The sequence below is a fragment of the Puntigrus tetrazona genome, chromosome 6 (assembly GCF_018831695.1).
Source record: "Puntigrus tetrazona isolate hp1 chromosome 6, ASM1883169v1, whole genome shotgun sequence".
Taxonomy (NCBI): domain Eukaryota; kingdom Metazoa; phylum Chordata; class Actinopteri; order Cypriniformes; family Cyprinidae; genus Puntigrus; species Puntigrus tetrazona.
In genome coordinates, this window is record NC_056704.1 from 7485007 (window position 1) to 7505866 (window position 20860).

The 20860-nt window shown below is 38.4% G+C and overlaps 1 protein-coding gene across 1 annotated transcript in view; it reads left to right on the forward strand.

Moving 5' to 3' along the window:
• LOC122346910 (protein unc-80 homolog) overlaps nucleotides 1–18521 on the forward strand; it is a 40944-nt gene extending 22423 nt beyond the window's left edge. Inside the window, 42 exon segments of the mRNA XM_043241794.1 lie at nucleotides 558–665; nucleotides 764–902; nucleotides 1089–1270; nucleotides 1382–1513; nucleotides 1619–1805; nucleotides 2335–2466; nucleotides 2622–2765; nucleotides 2862–2962; nucleotides 3054–3140; nucleotides 3609–3792; nucleotides 3882–3976; nucleotides 4067–4156; nucleotides 4267–4368; nucleotides 4576–4756; nucleotides 5363–5585; nucleotides 5587–5626; nucleotides 5710–5844; nucleotides 5952–6090; nucleotides 6189–6285; nucleotides 6656–6750; nucleotides 6753–6825; nucleotides 6935–7027; nucleotides 7640–7858; nucleotides 7949–8149; nucleotides 10017–10140; nucleotides 10218–10343; nucleotides 11229–11293; nucleotides 11295–11348; nucleotides 11431–11595; nucleotides 11597–11637; nucleotides 11753–11937; nucleotides 12359–12519; nucleotides 13077–13161; nucleotides 13163–13265; nucleotides 14293–14334; nucleotides 14337–14384; nucleotides 14387–14438; nucleotides 14615–14671; nucleotides 15383–15464; nucleotides 15545–15662; nucleotides 16336–16529; nucleotides 17737–18521. Of these exon segments, the coding sequence (XP_043097729.1) occupies nucleotides 558–665; nucleotides 764–902; nucleotides 1089–1270; nucleotides 1382–1513; nucleotides 1619–1805; nucleotides 2335–2466; nucleotides 2622–2765; nucleotides 2862–2962; nucleotides 3054–3140; nucleotides 3609–3792; nucleotides 3882–3976; nucleotides 4067–4156; nucleotides 4267–4368; nucleotides 4576–4756; nucleotides 5363–5585; nucleotides 5587–5626; nucleotides 5710–5844; nucleotides 5952–6090; nucleotides 6189–6285; nucleotides 6656–6750; nucleotides 6753–6825; nucleotides 6935–7027; nucleotides 7640–7858; nucleotides 7949–8149; nucleotides 10017–10140; nucleotides 10218–10343; nucleotides 11229–11293; nucleotides 11295–11348; nucleotides 11431–11595; nucleotides 11597–11637; nucleotides 11753–11937; nucleotides 12359–12519; nucleotides 13077–13161; nucleotides 13163–13265; nucleotides 14293–14334; nucleotides 14337–14384; nucleotides 14387–14438; nucleotides 14615–14671; nucleotides 15383–15464; nucleotides 15545–15662; nucleotides 16336–16529; nucleotides 17737–18042 (5187 nt within the window). The 3' untranslated portion in view covers nucleotides 18043–18521.
• Nucleotides 18522–20860: the final 2339 nt, after the last annotated feature.

Sequence of the window (20860 nt, forward strand, 5' to 3'; positions counted from 1 at the left end):
TGAATCTGTGCTTTGAACAATCAGTTAAGCGAATGATTCAGTGGCCCTTTCACTTGCTTTGTTTCTAAATGAGGCACTTAATAAAATAATAACTCATCAAGTTTCAAAATGGAATCAAAATGCTACTTTTACTGGCATCTTTTAAGCCTCATTAAAATACACTGTACAGTATGTGTTGACTAAAGGCATCTAGGTGCGACCTAAATGAGCCCTTCTAAATGAGCACAGTCTGATAGAGCTCTCTGCTCAAAATTAAAATATATGACTAGTGCTTGCTGTAGCAACTGGCAGCATGCTTAAGAAAACCTCCACCTTCCCCAGCTCCACCGGTATAGATCTGCAGTGCAGGGATTCATATATTATTTCACGTATTTCATATTAGCAGCAGCTGTATTTCTTTTAGATGATTGACAGTATCAAGTCTTTGTACTTTCTCTGTCACAGCAGAGTAGCAGATCTATTCCACCAAGAACAAATACATTAACATTGCCATGAAAATTACCACGCCAATCCCTCTGAGAGTTGTCATGACAGAAGTACAATATTTTTTTTTTCAGTGTTCAGACAAATCTTGCCTCCGGACTCCATCCATGAAGAGACGCCCCACTGACAGCAGTGCTGAGGGAAAAAAAGACACCGGAATGCTAAAGTACATCCGCAACCAGGTCTCTCCTTACTATTCACTACTGCATTACAAGCTATTGCTATTGTTACAAAGACTGTGTGTTAGTTCTGTTAGGTGTACTATGTTCTATCCCTATAGGTAATGAGTCTATCTCCAGCCCCTTTGTCCTTGCTTATAAAAGCAGCACCTATCCTGACTGAGGATATGTATGGAGATATTTTGCCTGCAGCATGGGAGCTCCTGCTGAGTGTGGATGAACATATGGCTGCAGCTGCAGGTCTGTCTAACTAATGTATTCCTTCCTGCTGGACAATCTAGCCATTAGCTAGTTAATGCAGTTTTTTGCACAGGGCTTTTTTCTGCACTTTTTTTACATATTGTAAAACATGTGCAGTCTATTTCCATCCATCTATTTCTCAGAAGGTTTCTCTGTGTTCATAATCATTATCATGCAAACACACAGCTGCCCTGTTCCTGCTGTGCGCTGTGAAGGTGCCCGATGGAGTAACCGAAATGATGATGGCCGAGTTTCAGCATCAGGAAGCATGTCAGAGAATTAACTCCATTTTGAAATTCTACACTGTTTGGAGATTCCGGTACCAAGTGTGGCCTCGAATGGAAGAGGGGGCTCAACAGATTTTTAAGGTGGGTGAAGTTGATTTTTACAATATACCTGCATATTGTACTCTGATATTTGTATTCAATCATTATATCACTGATATAATTTTACCTCTCTGTGTGGATGTTGTTTCATAGATTCCTCCACCTAGCATAAACTTCACGCTGCCCTCACCAATCCTAGGAATGCCCTGTGTGCCTATATTTGACCCTCCATGGGTTCCTGTTAATGCAGGCACTGTTCCGGATGCAATCAGTGAAGATCAGTCTGTAGGTTTTTGGGATCTACTGCATTAAAACCTAATTGCCATAAAGCAAAATGATCATGCTCAAATTTTACATTAGATATTTTCCTCTTCTCGCTACGCATTTCAGAAATCGTTCTCAGCACGAGCAGTATCCCGTTCTCACCAAAGGGCAGAACACATCCTGAAGAACATGCAGCAGGAGGAGGAGAAGAGGAGGCTTGGTCGTGAGGCAAGCATCATCACGGCCATCCCTATCGCTCAGGAGGCCTGCTATGAGCCCACATGTAGCCCCCCGCCTGAGCAGGAAGAGGAAGGTGTGTCATTTCTGTGCTCTACTAGTCACAATAATTTCCTTAAACTTTCCAAATTAATTTTTACTATGAAAACAGCTACATTCGTAACTTTCCATAATTCAAAACATGGTGCAAAAGAGCGCTGATTGTAACTAAGCTGGAAAAAAAAGCTTAATTTGCTATACAATACATATCCACTCACATTTGCTATTAAGTACTATTATTATAGAGTTGGTATAAATTAATGTATTTTGGTTAATTAGTGACATTAATATTTTGTGGCAGGTTTTTGGTGCATAACACTAAGGTGGAAAGTTGTCATTAATAAAAGATAAAAACACATACACACATATTAACATATATATTAGATTTCAGGGGGGAAATGAATGGTGTGACCTCTTTAAGTGAAGGTCGTCAGGATGTGATTGCGAAATATTGATTTCGCTTTAACCCTAATGATCAACCCTGAAACACCTCATGGGCTTTCAGAACATGTTCATTGAGATGAGCTATGTGCAAGTACGATTTCTGGTGTCCTCTTCTCTGTCAGTAGAAGATGTGGTGAACTTGACTTCACGTCGTCTGTCCGTCAGCCCTTCTTGCGCCTCCAGTAACTCCCACAGAAACTACTCCTTCCGCAGGGGGTCTGTGTGGTCAGTGCGCTCAGTGGTCAGTGCTGAAGGTAAAATATAGTCAAAATAATATATGATGATCACATACTGCTGTTTTCACTGACCTGTTCACTATGAACATTTTTTGGAGACAGATTACAAAATCTTACATACATTGACCGTCAATGAATTTGTTTTATAAATGTGGTTTTCTTTACCTTACAAGATGATGAGAACACAACAGAACTCACACCAACACATCACATGCTGCAGCCACCCCAGTCTGTTTTTCCACCATGCATCTGTGCTGCTGTGTTGCCCATTGTGCACCTGATGGAAGATGGAGAAGTCCGGGAAGACGGAGTTGCAGGTGAGTGGCAAAGAAGAATAATAAAAAAAAAACTTTTTACCCACCTCTCTTTTAGACCCTCATACTAATTTGTTTCTTTGATTTGTGTTTCCACAGTATGTGCTGTTGCACAGCAGGTTTTGTGGAATTGCCTGATCGAAGATCCAGCTTTGGTTCTTAGACATTTCTTGGAGAAACTGACAGTCAGTAATAGACAGGTAAGGTCACTAAATAAGTCATGCTTTTAAGAGAAGAAAAGATGAATGTGCGGTTACAAGATGAAACATATGTGTTGATTATTTTTCTCAGGATGAGCTGATGTACATGCTGAGAAAACTGCTTCTTAACATTGGGGATTTGCCTGCACAGACCTCGCACATTCTTTTCAATTATCTGGTGAGACAAAAAATACATATATTTTGGATTTCAGGAATAGTTTTCTTAGTGTCGTAAAGAACTTATCTAAGGTTATTTGAGTGTAGAGAGCTTTTTTTCAAAAGAAACAATTTTTAAAGTTATATGGTTTTGTGGTTTAATTTGACTTTGTTTTAAACTACCCCAAATTGTCTTTAAATTGAATAAATAAAAAAATTTTATTAATTCTTGTGTCAATCCAAACCCTTCAGGCTTAGGTTACTCTTAAAAACAAAATGATGGTTTTATGAATCCTTGGACGTATCTGTCCCTGCATTGAATGAAATTGATACAAAATGTCATAAAATGAATAATTTAAATTTTCTTAAAACACATTAATCAAGAACTATTCTTTTAAAAGTAAATGATGGAGATACAGCGATCTAATTCTGCAGATCTACATGTCAAACTTGACATGTGTAATCTCTTATTTTTGTCTTTTTTTCTAAGGTGGGCTTGATCATGTACTTTGTAAGGACTCCTTGTGAGTGGGGCATGGATGCCATATCAGCCACTTTGACCTTTCTGTGGGAGATTGTGGGTTATGTGGAGGGGCTCTTTTTCAAAGATCTTAAACAGACTATGAAGAAAGAACAGTGTGAGGTCAAGCTTCTAGTTACTGCCTCCATGCCAGGTTGCATATTTCAGCATTACTCCATACAGATAATAAGTTAACCAGTGTCTTTTTCATGTTTATAACTGCTTCTCTGATTGTGCGCCTAGGAACCAAAACCCTGGTGGTTCATGGACAGAACGAGTGTGACATTCCCACCCAATTACCAGTGCATGAAGACACCCAGTTTGAAGCCCTATTGAAGGTCATTGCTATAGCTGTAAATATGTTATCATTAGTTTGCTATATTTTGACAATATAACATCCTATTCCTTATTACTTGTTTCCACGCCAGGAGTGTTTAGAATTCTTCAATATTCCAGAGGCTCGATCTGCTAACTATTTTTTGATGGATAAGCGTTGGAACCTTATACACTATGCCAAGGTGGGTTTTCTAAACAGATCTGCAAAAAAGTTAGATACTCTTAGATGTCCTTTAAAGTAAACCAGATTGTTTATATGTTGACTAAAACTTGGCATGACTCTCTACATCAGACCTATGTGCGAGACATCTACCCTTTCAGAAGATCAGTGTCTCCTCAACTCAACCTGGTTCATATGCTTCCAGAAAAGGGCCAGGAGCTCATTCAGAAACAGGTTTCAGGAGTTTTTTTTTATTTTAGCATTAACTGAGAAAGTGTTTTTACTGAACAACCTTAGGATAGCTCACATAATGTGTTTTTGTAGAAAAAGTGACTTTAGAATTATGATCCATTGTTGAATCCTTACTGATGACTTTGATGACTGTTTAGGTCATTTAAGAAGATATGGTACAAATAAACAAGTTTTTTTATGTTTTTGCAGGTGTTTTCAAGAAAGTTGGAAGAGATTGGCCGAGTTCTGTTTATCATCTCACTTACCCAGCGTATGCCTGCTATGCACAAACAATCGCATGTCTCCATGCTTCAGGAAGATCTTCTGCGACTCCCGTCATTTCCTCGCTCTGCCATTGATGCTGAGTTCACGCTCTTCAACGAGCCTCTAGGTAAGACGATCCTTTTTAAAATGGATAATAGTCTTGACTAACTGTCTAACCAGTGTCAGTTCATCAAAAGTTGGATGATTTCAACCATTTTACAATGTTACGTGAAGATATCAGTTCAAGTTCCGCTTTCTTTAATTTCATGTCAACGTTAAACTGAAGAGATTAATTATCGAATCTCTTAAATTATTGAACTCCATTTTAAACAACAGAATAATTTAAAACTCTATAAATATCACTGTGTTAACTGTTAAGTAGTTGATTCAAACCATGAAATGAACAAATTTCCCTGTAAAATACTGCCATAAAACTACAAGTGTCTTTTAGCTGCTTGGAGTTAATTTATTTCTACACATTCTTTATGACTGTCTCCCTAAGATGACTCAGGTTTATAATAGAAATAATAAAATGACTACAATTTAGTTATTTACCTTTATAGAAATTTGAAACATTATTACATTTAAACTAGCATTCAAACAGCCATAGTATGGCAACTGCTAGATTAATTTAACACAGCCAGTTGCAAGAATCTATGACCCTTCACCCCTGTATTATATAATCAATAATATAATCAATTGATAAATCAATATATATTTTCCCCCTTCCCAGGCAAAGAGCTTTTTGGTTTGGACACTTTACATAAGGTCCTATGGATCAAACTCCTGGAGGAGATGTTTCTGGGCATGCCCAGCGAATACCCTTGGGGTGATGAGATTATGCTATTTCTGAATGTGTTTAACGGTGCCCTGCTCCTACACCCCGAGGATAGCGCCCTCCTCAGGCAATACAGCGCCACAGCCATCAACACAGCTGTACACTTCAACCACCTCTTCCCTCAGTGGCTATCAATGGATCCTTCCTACTATGCTCCAGGTTATCCGCAGTCATAAGAGTCATTTTTCTTCGGTATCACTTCATGTTTTATGATGCTTATTCTGTTTTGTGATCTGCTGAAGACATACGCAGATTATGAGAGCAACCCACTGTTGCGTCGAGGGATTGAATTTTGCTGCAGGCAGTTCTATATCCTCCACCGCAAACCTTTCATATTGCAGCTCTTCGCTAGTGTGGCCCCACTGCTGGAGTTCACTGTAAGAACGCTGAGCTTTAATGATCATAGGTTCACAGATGGTGTTATTACAGTGCTATTACAGCATTATTAAACATTGCATTTACGGCATGCCTTTTTTTCTTACAGACTCGCACTAGTACTGGTTTATCAAAAGGAGTGTCTTCACAGTGTCTTTTCGACCTGCTGGTATCTTTGGAGGGAGAGACTGCAGATTCCTTGGATGCTCTGGAGCTGGTGAAGGCCGAGAAACCTCTCCGCTCTCTGGGTAAAATTCCTCACAGGAGGATGCATAGCTTAGATGTACCCTCATGCTTGTGTTTTATATGATGAGACTTTTGCTATTGTTTTGGGTTTCTTTTTCAGATTTTTGCTATGGTAATGAGGACCTGGCGTTTTCAATCAGCGAAGCTATAAAGCTCTGTGTCACAGTGGTTGCTTATGCCCCAGAATCCTACCGCAGGTTTGTACCTTGCAGCTTTCAATCAAATTCTTTAGGAATTGACAATATATACTGGTGTAATTAATAGTAGACATATGTTGTCCAATATTAGATATGCTTGCATGCTTATTTTTCCTTTTTTAGTGTACCTGGTATAGATTATTTCGCTGACATCTTCAACCCTTTAAACGCAATATATATATATATATATATATATATATATATATATATATATATATATATGTATGATGCATGATGACCAGTTTTTGCAAAATCAGAAAGTGACTGTATGTGAAAAGCTATAAAGTGTATTTCACACTACAATAGACTCTTTATGTTTGAGTAGGGAAAGTTCAGTTTCAAGGTAGAACATCTCTGTTTCTCTCGTCAGTTTGCAAATGCTGATGGTTCTTGAGGCTTTAGTTCCGTGTTACCTGCAGAAGATGAAGGGTAACACACAGACTCTGGAGTCTGCGTCTGCGGCGAGGATGAGATCGCTGCTATAGCTGCTCTGGCCACTTCTTTGCAGGCTCTGCTCTACAGCGTTGAGGCATTGACACGGTCAGTCCTAGAACACAGCCTGTACTGTAATTACATTCTGTCCTAGAATCCTAGATATTCACGGTGTCATGTATAATTTATTTTGTTTTGTTTGATTTTTAATTCATAGACCTATGACTGCACCTCAGATGAGTCGATGTGATCAAGGCCACAAGGGAGCAACTACAGCCAACCACACCATGTCTGGAGGACCAAACACCAGGTCAGGGCAAATATAACGTGTTCATTTCCAGTGTCAGTACCCTACAAAATGTTTGTATGAAGTACAGTACAATGTTTGTGGTCAGCATCAGTGTTTGCAGTGGAAAATGCTGTTGCTTTATTGAATCAGTATCTATTTTTGTGACTTTTGACAAAAATTCTATAGTTGATGTATAGAAACGGTCCCTTTTCCCTTCTCAACTGGCCCACCTTTTTTTTTAAAGGTTTTAAAGCCTATTGTATGACATACATTCTGAGTTGCCTGGTTCTTTCTGGCAGGAAATTTATGAAAAAAAGAAAAATAGATAATATAGATAATAGGTCATATGTTTTACAGATATTTTCACAATACATTTAGCAGCAGCATTTCAAGAATTGAACATATTCTTTTTAAATGCACACATTTGGGTCAATTTAATGGAGTATTTTATGTCTTGATCATTTAACCCATCATATACTCTTCATCCCAGCTTGGTCACTTGGCATTATACTGACACCTACTATATATTGTTACTGTAGCAAAACAATTTAACAGAAAATGAACACATTTGGTTTGCATATTGATATGATTTGCAAATAACAGTACAACGTGCTCTGATTTGGCTCTCTGCAGGGATAACCTACACCTTCTGGAGGAGGGTCAGGGTATACTGAGGGAGGAACTGGATGAGCGTAATGCCCGTGAAGAGTTCCGTCGCCCCCGCGAGTCTCTGCTTAACATCTGCACAGAGTTCTACAAGCACTGTGGTCCTCGTCTCAAAATCCTACAAAACGTGGCAGGAGAACCCAGAGTCACCGCTCTAGAGCTGCTGGATATCAAGTCTCATATGAGGTGAAACAAAAGCTACTCAAAGAAGTTTGAACATCTAGTTGCACAATAGAGCAACTAAGTCATAGCATACATTTCCTACATGTCTTACAGATTGGCAGAAATCGCCCACTCCCTTCTCAAATTGGCCCCGTACGACACGCAGACCATGGAAAGCAGAGGACTGCGCCGTTACATCACGGAAATGTTACCCATCACCGATTGGTCAGCAGAGGCCATTCGTCCCGCCCTCATCCTCATTCTGAAGAGGCTGGACCGCATGTTTAACAAGATTCATAAGATGCCCACACTCAGGTGCGTTCACCCTCAGGTTCTGTGCACCAGGTATGTCTAGCCCTCCAACATCTGTGTTTCTGTCTATATTGCTGGAGCTCTGAGATGTGATGGCCAGCTGCCGCTTTTGTGCTTTGGTGTTGTGCTTTATTTTCTGCAGTGACACAATGCTGCCACATAGAAAATTCTGTCCACTCCATTGTGTCATAATATTGAGATCTTTTCATGTTAAAACATCTTTTCTTATGTTAAAATGACATATTTTCTGCTGTCAGACTAGTCTGAACATAAACAAGGATCTGCACGCTGCTGAAGTTTATTGAAATACACTGTTTTAAACGTATTTTAATGATTGTAATTGTAGCGGCACGTTTAATCTCTAATCTGTCTACAATATAGTGTGATCCTATAACTGCACTCAGAGTAATGATCAGATCAGAACACTGGACTTGGAATATTTCTTTATTTGAATGAAGTTTGATTTAAAAACAAATCGCAATATGAACAAAAGAAATTAAGAAATGTTCTAATAATAATAATTATTATTATTATTATTTATTTATTTAGTTATGTTTGAAAACCGGCAAATCAAGCATTTTTTGGTAGGCTTAACCTTATGCTTTAATATTTGTTTTAACTGTACATCTTGTTTTATTTAGGCTCTGCAATTGAAATGAACACATTTTTCAAGTTTATTATTTTGCGTAGACCTTTAGACATAACTAGGAGCACCAGAAAGTGAACTCTGATATTTTACAAAAGCAATTTGAAACGTTTCCTTGTTGTTGTGGAAGTCTAAAAAATAAAGCATACATTTACATTTCTTTTCTCTGGTATTATTCAAAAATATCTGTTTTGATCTGATCAGAGTCATGGCGCTGAGTGCCGTTATTGGATCACACTATATTGTAGACAGATTCAAGATTAAACGTGCCGCTACAATTAAAATGATTAAAATACATTTAAAACAGTGTATTTCAATAAACCTTAGCAGCCTTGTTTATGTCAGACTGTGGTGACAGCTGCGTGGACAATTGCTCAGCTCACTCACATAATGTAGCATACATCTATTATAATGAAAAACATACAGTTTTTATGACATAATGTGTTGTTATTATGTTTTTAGGAGAAAATATGTAATTTTAACAAGTTAATTTTAATAAGAAAATATGTTGTTTTAATAGAAAAAATCTCCTTATTAATTGGGTGGAAAAAAATATTATCTGTGTGGCAGCATTCCACCAGTAGTTTTCCATTGTCTCATTATGATTTCAAAGTAAAGTTGACTAAATGTTGTAAAGCAACAAATATATATTTTGCTTTTGTAAGCTTGCTTATGTTAGTGAAATATTGTCTACAATGCACTTTTGCAAACTACTTTTAAACAAATTAGACAGTAATATGTCATTTATCAGAATCGTACAACTTAAAGTATTTTACCTAAAGTACTATTTAATGTAGGCTTTATCCTTCAGTATCAAGATTGTTTTTGTCCAGCGGCAAAAAGGATTCATTACGGAGTCAGTAGGGTAACATTTCTAGAAGAAGAAGCACATGCACAAATTTAGTGTGATTGGGAACTAAAATGTTATTGGGCATGCAAAATTGTGCTTTACAATTTTCCGGCAAACAAAAAGAAAAAGTCTTTGCTGTAAAAGTAATTAATAATATTGTTCCTTTTACTGCTTTTTTAATTAAATAAAATTCAAAATCATCAGTCTAAATGATTTAAAACATTTGACATATAATGTATTAAAATGCATTTTTCTTTCTGGAAAATTCCACTTTGGGTGCTCTTTAATAAACAGAAAACCTATTTTATGATGCCTTGTTGATGTCCAACTTTTGAAAGTGTGTAAGATGAATATGTCTGTGTGTTATTTTGCAGGCGGCAGGTAGAGTGGGAGGCAGCTAGCAGTCTGATCGAAGGGATATGTTTGACACTTAATCGGCAGCCAATCATTTCCTTCCTCCCTCACCTGAGATCTCTAATCAACGTTTGTGTCAACCTGGTGAGTCCCAAACACCTGTTGCAGATGAGATCCTTTGTGTGATGTATATTTGTTTAAATAAAGGTGTATGTGTTTAGGTGATGGGGGTTGTGGGGCCGTCTAGTGTGGCAGATGGACTTCCCTTGTTGCATTTGAGCCCATACCTGTCTCCTCCTCTTCCCTTCAGTACAGCAGTTGTGCGTTTGGTTGCCATGCAGATCCAGGTATAATCAGTTTCTTTCTATAGCTATAGAGTGGGGGAACTATGACGTCACTCTTTATACCGATCAGCTGTTAGCATGGTCTTTATATTAATTTTAATCCACGCTACATGGATCTTTTTATGTAAACTGGAATAAATACAAAGCTAGATCCAAATTAAAACTGAAATGTAATAAATAGTAGAGTGTGTAAATGAAGCAAAGACATATGAAAGCATGTATTTCTGTATCATCTCGAACTAAGGTACATTAAAAGTCAATAAATCCTTGAATAAGAATATTTTAATTAAAAATGATTCTCTATGTACTATTCAATACATTTTTGTGCATTTAGTCTATTAAATAACAGCAGAGAGAGCAAGTTTTTTGATATTGGAAGATTAAATTTATATTAGTGAATAAAGTACTACATTTCAGCTGTCGTTTTGTTAGGGTAGGTACACTTGTGTGGCAGTTTGGGGTAAAAAAAAAAAAGAAAAACATTGTTGAATAACAATATAAAATGTGGGAAACTATTAACTGGCGATTCTACAATTAATTGTACTATAAAGTACACTAAAATTGTAAAATACTGTAAATTAATAAACTGTTCGGCGTGATAACGTTTAATGTCTTTGACAGCGTCTTTAGCAGCTTGTTAGCAACCGTCTTTAAAACTAATCACAAATGGGGTGTAGCTGGTCTGTTTTATGTCATAAAACAGTGAACCACGGATCTCATTTAAGGACATTTAACCATTCAGAAAGACCCATTGACTTTGGTATGTTGGATCCGGAAATGCTAAAATGCTAACAGGCATTCAGGTTTTCCCCCACTCTATTTCTAATATTCATTTCAGTTCATTGATATATTTTTGGCCATATGTTTAATGTCTTTCTCCAATTCTAGGCATTAAAGGATGACTTCCCACTCAGTCACGTGATCTCCCCCTTCACCAATCAGGAGAGACGAGAGGATGCTGCTTAACCTCTTGATTCCATTTGTATTGACTGTGGGCTCAGGAGTAAAGGTCTGCCTTAGAGAACAAACAAAACCTCAAAGTCGTAATGCCACTGGGTGTCATTTACAATGGGTTATATTTTTACATTACAGATAGTCCTCATCTGGAGCAACCAGAGGTATTTCTACTTCTGCAGACAGTCATTAACATCCTGCTACCTCCACGCATTATCAGCACTTCCCGTAGTAAGAACTTTGTTCTGGATGCATCCCCTGCCCACTGCTCCACCCCGGGGACACTGGGAAAGACCTGCGTGAGAGGGACTGGCTGAATCCACCAGCCAAGCAGCTTATCTTGGTACTAGAGCCCCGGAGATGAATCAGTAGTGTGACATAAGACTTTTTACATAAGTATAATATGTATAAAATGTCTTTACCTTTATATATATAATTTTTTTATCTGCTCCTTCTAGCTCTGAAGGTGGTCTTAGTCTGCTTTGAGCGACAGTTGGGTAATCAGTGGTACAAGTTGAGTCTGCAGGTCAAAGAAATGGCCCTGCGTAAAGTTGGCGGTCTGGCTTTCTGGGATTTTATTGACTTCATAGTGCGCATAAGAATTCCAATCTTCATTCTGTTGCGCCCTTTCATACAATGCAAGGTGGGCAGATTTTGAGGATATGTACTTCCTTTTGAATTCTCTATTAATGGTTGACCGATTCGCTTTTTTAATAACCAATGTTGACAGCTTGAAGGGTGGCTTCAAAGGGCAGCAGTAAATAACACATGTACTGTTGCTGCACTAATTGCTACCTATTTCTTGCTGCATTAAATGCTACTTATTTAATTATTTTAAATTAAATAGAATCTGACAACTGGAAAAACATCACTATGGAATATTGTAGTGTATGAAGTGAGTCTCTTGACCAGTATCAGATCACACCATGAACTGTCATAATGTTGCTTATAATTAAAACAATTCAGAATATTGTCAGTCGCTGATATGTTTCTGTCTATGGTCCTTTTCTACCAGCTCTGTGAGGTTGAAATTCATGAACAAGTCTTCATGTCTTTACTTTCAGCTTTTGACCCAACCAGCTGAGTCTCAGGAGGAGATCACGGCCCGTCACCATATTGCAGAGCAACTAGAGCGTCGTTTCATCCCACGGTCCCTCTGTAAAAGCTCTCTGTTTGCTGAGTTCAGCAACGAGCTCAAGATTCTGAAAGAGGCGGTGCACAGCGGCCCGGTGAGAACTGGCTATCTCCCAGTAAATCTGGTCACACATTGTTAGTCCCAAGTCATCCTTAACGATTGGTTAATGCAGTTGCAACCTTTCCTGAATCTTGCCAACAGAGCGCATTTTGCATGTCTCTTTAGCTCATTAGTAGAGACTTTATCAAATACTATAGTCATAGAAAGAAAGTTCATTCTAAATGAAAGTCGTTGCATCACTGAAATTCAGTTTCCTATAGAAACCTGAGGCTAGAGCAGCCAATGCATTCACAGCATGTTACAGCTACACATGCGCATTGGTCTAGTCTGAAAAAAAAACACTTTTAATACTATTTGATCACGAGAAACATCATTCATGGAGCAGTTAATTTCAGATGTTGTTGCTGATTTGAGATGTGTCATTTAATTGTGAGTTCAACAAGCAGTTTTTAGATTTCAGGATTAGTAGTTCGAGATATTTATTTAGATAGGAGTTGATCTTGTATGAGCTTCTCAGATGTATTGCAAATGGCCACTGAGTGAACAGGACGTTCTCGAAAATGAATTTGACTTTATTTCTCCCTGTTTTCAGCTTACCAAGGAAAGACTTCCATCAGTACTGTTGGCACGTCCACCTCTGCATACAGGTTGAGTCTAGCCACCATGTCCCGCCTCCAACACCGGTACAGGAACTGTCTGGGAGCAGGAGAGCCAACCCTCACGCCAGCCTTCCCAAGACACACTCAGCCGTGCTGGATGAGGAGGAGGAGAAGAAAGTGTGTGATTTATCCTCTTTGGTTCCTCTCAAAACATTTCAATTCCATCATTGTTTACTCACCCTCATGCAGTGTTGGGAGTAACGTGTTACAAGTAACGCAAGTTACGTAATGATGTTAGTTTTTTCATGTAACTAGTAAAGTAGCGCATTACTTTTTAATTTACGAAAAAATATCTGAGTTATTTTTTCAAAAAAAAGTAACGTCAAGTTACTTTTTCCCATTTATTTACTGACAAGTCTCCTGTCCCCATGTTGGAAGAAATCGGACGTGACAGAGGCGTTGTGTGTGCTGTGAACATGGTGCTACTGTAGTTCTAGACTAAATGTCAACATGCATTAATTCTTCTTAAGAAAAAAAGATTATTTATTATTATTTTTTCTTGACGTCAAAGATATGAAAGAAGCAATCAAGCCCTCCTTCATTTAAAAAGTAATGCAAAAGTATATAACTCTTCTTTTTTATTACTTTCCATAAAAGTAACTAAGTAACGTAATTAGTTCATTTTTTAGGAGTAATGCAAAATTGTAATGTATTACTTTTATAAGTAACTTTCCCCAGCACTGCCCTTATGTCATACCAAATGACATCACTTTCTTTATAAACCTGCTCATTTAAAAGATCTGACCATCTGTTCATAAGTATATAGGTGACATACATGATGTATAAACAGTGTGAATCCATGAATGGACATACATACATTTTGTAGAATACATATATTTTTGATCTAAACAGGTAAAGATGGGGAAGGTGGAGGGTTTCAGAGCAACTGAGAAAACTGCATGACCAACTGACAGCAAATACTAAACCAGACTATTTAAATGTTAAAAATCTCATTGTGCCATGTAGTAAATTATATTGTTGCTAAGATCTGCATTATCTAGAGATTCATAAATTATTATTACTTATAACACTGATTATATACAGCAATGTAAGTTTCATATAAAATTGATGGGTTTTATTGCTGAGGAATTTTATCATGTCATTGTTGAATGAACCATAATAATGCTTACTCTGTCTCTTTCAGATGACTCCATCAGCATCCCTAGCGTGGTAAGTGAGCACGAAGCTTTCTCCCCAGGCTCATTTCCCAGCGGCGTTTCTCCAGTCACGCCACGGGTCGGCTGCCACTCAGCCCGAACCAGGCATGAGCACCATGCTGCCCAGTCACAGGTAAACAAACAACCTTCTTCCCAACTGAAACTCATTTGGACCAAAAACTTCTATAACAACCTTATTTATCCAATCTTACCATATCTTTCCCTTTAAGAGGGGGCTGATCTACAGCTGGGGGGTTTGCATGTTTCTCTTATTATTCCCCTAATCTTGTTCCCTGCCCAATTCTACAGTGAACCCAATGTGCTAGATGAATCCCAGGGGCTTCTGGAGGAGGGTAACCTGTCTAGGTACAGTGTCACGGCCCTGTGTGTGCAGTGTCTCACCGTCTGTGTGCCAGGGCTGGGCCTGCCTTCCCTGTTCATCACATCCAACTTGATTCCTCACTAGGATCTCTCTCTTTCTCTTCTCATCCACTCCAAGCCACTATTTCTTGCTGTCCTTCTCTCTCTCTTGGCTAGGGACAATGATGCCCGTCTACGTTTTATCACTTTGTGCTCATGTCATCTCCAGTGAGCCTCATGGTGTCATGGTGTCCACTCATGTTTCAGGCTTTTTGCTGCTCAAATTGGAGTTCCTCTCTGGGGGACCAATCTGTGGGGCTGGGGAGTATGGTCTAGCAGGTGTAATCTAGACAATTAGACATGAATAAATGTCTTTATTCTGATCTGGCATCAGGTGAATCTGACTAATTTCTTTACAAAAATGGCTTAGTTCACATCCACTTGCTCACACTGCTATACCACCTTCTCTATTCCCCTTTGTTTTTTGTGGATGACATTGCAGGTTCTGGCCTGCGATTCATGCTTTATTGATTCGTCCCTGTCCCTGTGTTTGATTGGTGGAGGGCTATGGACTGATGGGGATTTGTGGATGGGACACATTTCCTTTTAACTCTCCAATTAATCAGGAGTATTTAACAGGGATTGTGTTCAGCTCTTCGGGCAGTCCGAGCTCATCAGCTTTGTTTGTGTGTCTGTCCTTTTGGTTTTATTCTGCAGGGTTGCCAGCGTGCAGAGTGAACCAGGACAGCAGAATCTTCTCATCCAGCCACCTCTCGGTCGTAAGAGAGGACTTAGGCAGGTGAGCGTTCAAAACACAGCCTCATTTTTGCATTCGGTGTATTATGTCAAAGCATAAAATTGAGGCACTGTCTCTTGTAGCTACGACGACCCCTGCTGTCTATACAGAGGGTGCAGGACGAGTCTCGTGGACGGCAGGGAGCCAGACTCTCTACAACCCGCAGGAGCATTCAGCCTAAGAGTAAACCACTCGATAGGGGTGTGTGGTCTTTGTGTAATTACATTTAAAAAATGAGTTTCAGCTTGTATAATATAATATATAAATGCGCGTGTTTCATTATTAGTAAGTTATTGATAACAAAAAACATATATTTTTGTTTATAGACAACCATTTAAGTTTTCTTTGCTGGATGTTTTAATGCCTAGTACAATAAATAAGAAATGTATTAATGTAATATACACAAATTAATTACATTATTAGGAATAATAATAAACAAAAACAATTACACATCAGTATTCAAAATATGTACCTTAGTCGAATAATGGCTTTTCAGTAAGCAATCTTTGAAATATTAAGTGTACATTACTAAAATCCACCAAATAGTCATTTTGAGACAACAATATTTTGCAATGTTTTATCAAAACCAGCAAAGACTTTCTAGCAAAAGACAGATCCTTTAGAACTAATATTAAAAGTCCTTCTGCCACCGGGAGTAGGCCATTTGGTTTATAAAGTTTGGTTTTAGTGGCCTTAGAAAGCCACATACTAAATGGTTATTTACAGCAGCTCGGACGACCACTAAGAGAAGCAGACAGGTTCTTACAGTCTAACAAAACCAATGTGATCAATTTGATTCACAGAAAATTGCAAAAAGTAATCATGTATCCTAATTCATTTCTGTAGTCTAATTAATCCCTCGTCCTTTCCTCAGCTCACGGTGACCAAAAGAGGTCTGTTACTTTCACCGAGACCCAACAGGAAGCGGCTGGCAGATCTCCCACTGCCACTCCCAGCCACAGCGGTGGCTTACCAGGGGTCACAGAGGTCGGGAGGCTGAGCCATGCTCCATCAGAGTCCTCATCACCTAGCATCAAAACGGCCCAGCACAAACCAGCTTGGCCACAGGTCTGATTTTACCCAGTGTCAGTCGTAAGAGCACTTGGTTTGAATGAAAGCTTGCAGAGTTGTTGCTTAAACACATGCTTAAGTTTATATGCAGCTTATATTTCTTTCTATGTAATCGATAAAGGGTTACTCCATTTAATCACTTACCCCCATGTTGATTCTTCGTCTTTCGGGAACACAATTTAAGAAATTTCAAAAGAATTCCAGGAGGCTTGTGACTGTCCCTTTGACTGCCAAGTAAATGTCAGGGTCCAGAAAAGTATGAAAGACATCATCAGAATAGTCCACGTGCCATCAGTGATTCCACAACATTATGAAGCTACAAGAATACTTTTTGTATGAAAATAAAATAAAAATGACAACATTTATTCTACAGTTTGTCTCCGCTGGATCTCTCTGTGTCAATGTAGTGACATTTTGGAGATAAATAGAGCAAATAGTGTACTCTGTTCTGTGTCACCAGTGCCAGAAGAAATCTGCTGTTTTCATTCAAATCAAATACACACAGAAAGCTTATCCTTGTGTTTGCATCCAGCAGATACTCTCCAAACTGACTCTACATTGACGAGAGAGGAGACAAATTGTAATGATAAATGTCATTATTTTTATTTTCTTTGCATACAGAAAGTATTCTTGATGCTTTATAAAATACAGATTGGCCCACAGATGGCACATGGACTAATTCGATGAAGTCTTTCATACTTTTCTGGGTCTTGACAGTGTTCATTACTTAATTAAGTCAATGGGACAGTCACAAGCCTCCTGGTTTTTTTAGCTAAAATAGCTTAAATTGTCTTCCAAAGACGAACAAAGCTTTCAAAGATTTCGAAAAACACAATTAATAACAAAATTTCCATTTTGGGGTGGAGTAACTCTTCAAGCGAACAACTTTGATAATTTGGCAAAACAATATGGGAATGTTACATTTAAAACAGTCTGAAATAAGTACTGACATATTAGACAAACTTGGTTCACACAAAGATTCCACGTATAGCTCATGTTTTTGTGCTAACAGTTAAAGAAGTTTATTAAGACCATATAACTTTGAGAGAACTTCTGAGAATGTCCCTGTTAGCTGGATCTGAGCTTCTTTATAATGTATGTCTGAGTGCTGAGAGGAGACATCATGTCTTTAAAGGTGAATGTAGCCATTTGTACCTCTGAGTGTGACTGCTTATATAACACTTGCTTCATTTGCTCCCCTTAGTATGAGAATAAAGACAGGAAAGATCAGGGGAGTGTAAGGAGCAGTCTTTCTCCAACCCCCTCTGCTGCCTCAAGCTCCACTTCTAGAGCCTGCTCCCCTCTTCCTCCTCCCCTCCCCATCCTGAGCACACCGTCCCGACTGACCCCGACCCAGATCAGAGAAAGTCCCGAGGACGAAGAGACCACTGGGCTTCTGCAGAACACGGACACCTCCCCTAGCGTAGGAGAGGAGCGCGGCACGGAGAACCCACTCCTGACCTCGCTGCTCTCACCCCACGCTCTCTCTCCTCTCCCCTGTCCCCCGTAGACCTGGATCTGGACGAGTCTCATGTGTGAGAACGTCCAGCTTCAGGAGGCCGCGCTAGTTTAACAGGACGTGGAAAAAGAATCCTGGGATCGGATTTCTCGAATGGCTTAAACTTGAATTTTTTTTTCCCGTTGGTTTTTGGAAGCTCGGCTCGAGTTAAAGCATATTAAGCTATCACGGGACATCCTTTGCAATTAATAGACATGTTTATGAAGCACTGTGCGTAATCCTACACACCAATAAAGCCAATCAACGTTAATGTACCCTTCAGTCTTTAATGATATAAATGACGTGATTTGAAATCAAATATTAGCATTGTGTGAAAATTCTAAAAAAACGATAAAAACATTATATAGATGTATTCTAAATATTTGTCATCTATTAAAGTATTTATTTAGAGGATTATATGAAAATGGATATTTAGAATAAATACTATAAATGCTTTATTTTCAGAAATACAAAGACGCTTGTATCATATTGGTGCGAATTTTTGCCATATATTTGTTTGCAAAGGCTAATTCAAAGCACCTGCCAAATTTCAGAAGGAACAAAATAAGAAAATATATAAATATATATTTAAATAGCATCTTCCCAGCTCTTTTCCTGATTATGTTGGGTGTTGGGCGTAATTCAACTGATGCTTAAACTGACTCTAAAATACACTGTAAACTTTTTTTTTTTTTTTCAGATTTCTTCTACATAACATTCTGTGTTAAAGTAGTCACTAGAGTATTATTAATAGAATGTCTCTCACCCTTGTACTGAGAATGTAAAAGCTCAGCAGGTATCTGTTTTTTCTGTGTGTGTATACTCATTTTCGTCTGATGTGTTGGTGTCTGTTGAATTTGTTCAATAATAAATAATTTAATCCCGTCATGTTTGGGCTTTTTGTTATGTTTTATTTCATAATAACCCAATTATTATTTAATCTTGATTATTATTTTAATTTGTTTGATTTAATACATTCTAATTTAATACAGCAATTTTTATTTATTTAAAAGAACTAGACACATGATGGCAATGCAAAAGAGTTTATTTGTAGAAAATAAGCAATTCTTGGAATGTATCGGTCACAGTTTTACTTATTGGCCATAAATGACTCAAGAAGCTTAAAAGCCTTTCTTCTCTAGCGGCAGCTTCTCTTTCTCTCCTCTCCTCTCTTTCTCTGTAGTCCCTTTCTGCCTTTCTTCTCTAGCCATCATCTCCTTCTCCCAACGTTCCTGTCTGGCAAAGAGTTCTCTTTCCTCTCCAGCGCCTGTCTCTCTCTCACACTTCTTCTCTCTCCGCAGCCCGTCTGTCTCGCTCTTCTTCTCTTGCTGCAGCTCGTCTGTCTCTCTCGTCTCTCTCTCTGAAGCTTGCCTGCCTCTGTTCCTCCTGTCTCCTTTCCATCTCCCACAGGGCTGTCGACCAGTCCTCATCCTTTCTCTGCTTGATGGGAGGAGCGTCCTGAGCAGATGAGGACACTTGGACGGGCGTGATGAAACGGTTGAGAGGGGTCTCGCCACTCAGTGCTCCATCCATGATCGCAAACCACTTCCAGGTTGCAACTGACGCGTCTCCCGACCATGCTGAGGCTTTTGAGGTCCTGCAGTAAATGATCAAAATGGCTGTGAATTAAAAACAATATTTAGCCCTAAAACCTCATTTAAATGCGTCTACTATGTCCTTAGAAATGTACTCTTTATATTCAAGCGTTTCATACGGTTTTAAAACAACTTTTTTTTTTTTTTTTAAGAAATTTGCAGCATCAGAAAAAAATTTTTTTTAAGTAAATAAACATTTAAAATAAATCAAATTATAAAGTATTATAATAAACATAAACTATGAATAATTAAATATTACACTAAAAATATTTTTTTATTAATTTAATTTTTAGATTAATTTATGTCTGTGTTTTTTTATGTATAGCAGTTAGCAACTTTGACTTTATAGTTCTAAAAAAAAATATTAATAACAGTAAACAAAAAAATCTGCGAAACAGTTCCAGATAAAAAAAATTATAATAATTAAGCAAAGTAATGAATTAATATTTATACTGTATCGGATGTCTTTGCAAGCAAGATAATAAATAATAAATACTAAGTAAAGATTAAAGAGATGCATCACCTTATACTTCTGTTTCAGGTTCTCCCACTTCTTTCGGACCCACGCAGGCGTCACTTTCCCCGCCAGCTGTTTCTCTTTGACGTACAGCCTGTAGGTTGACAGATGAAGGCCATCAAACACACCTCACACGACAGGCCATCGTAACAGCACCCAGTAAAGCCGAGGCTGGTTTTACTCACTCAAAGGCTTTGATGGCTGCATTTCTCCTGCCTGTAAACAGGCTGTCGTTACTGACTCTCCATACGATCAGATCTGTCGTGTTGGCATCGGTCCCTAAACGCACAGAAACGACTGGTAAACACATTTGCCTTCGACCGCCGCTCAAAAATGAAATGAATCACACACATTGTCGTACGAGCATGCCGTTACTGTAGCAGAATTACGTTTTGAGAAGTGAGGAAGGTATAAAAAAAACCCAGGCTATTATAAACTGTAAAACGTGTTACTTGCATTTAAAAGACTCCATCCTCCGAGCTCATTTTATATATATTTTTTTTGTTTAGCATTGTTTTCTTCTGCTGGGTAATACTGAGTTACAGCGCGCTACCGCCCCCTATCGTAAATTACAACACGTTTATTGTTTTCCGCTTAAAGTGAACTGCACATTCAACCACGCGACGGGAGAAAACGGTTTTAATGTCTATATGTTTTTAAATCACTATTATTTTCAGCAGGTGCTGTTAATTGTTTATCCAGCGGGGGCGCTGTACTG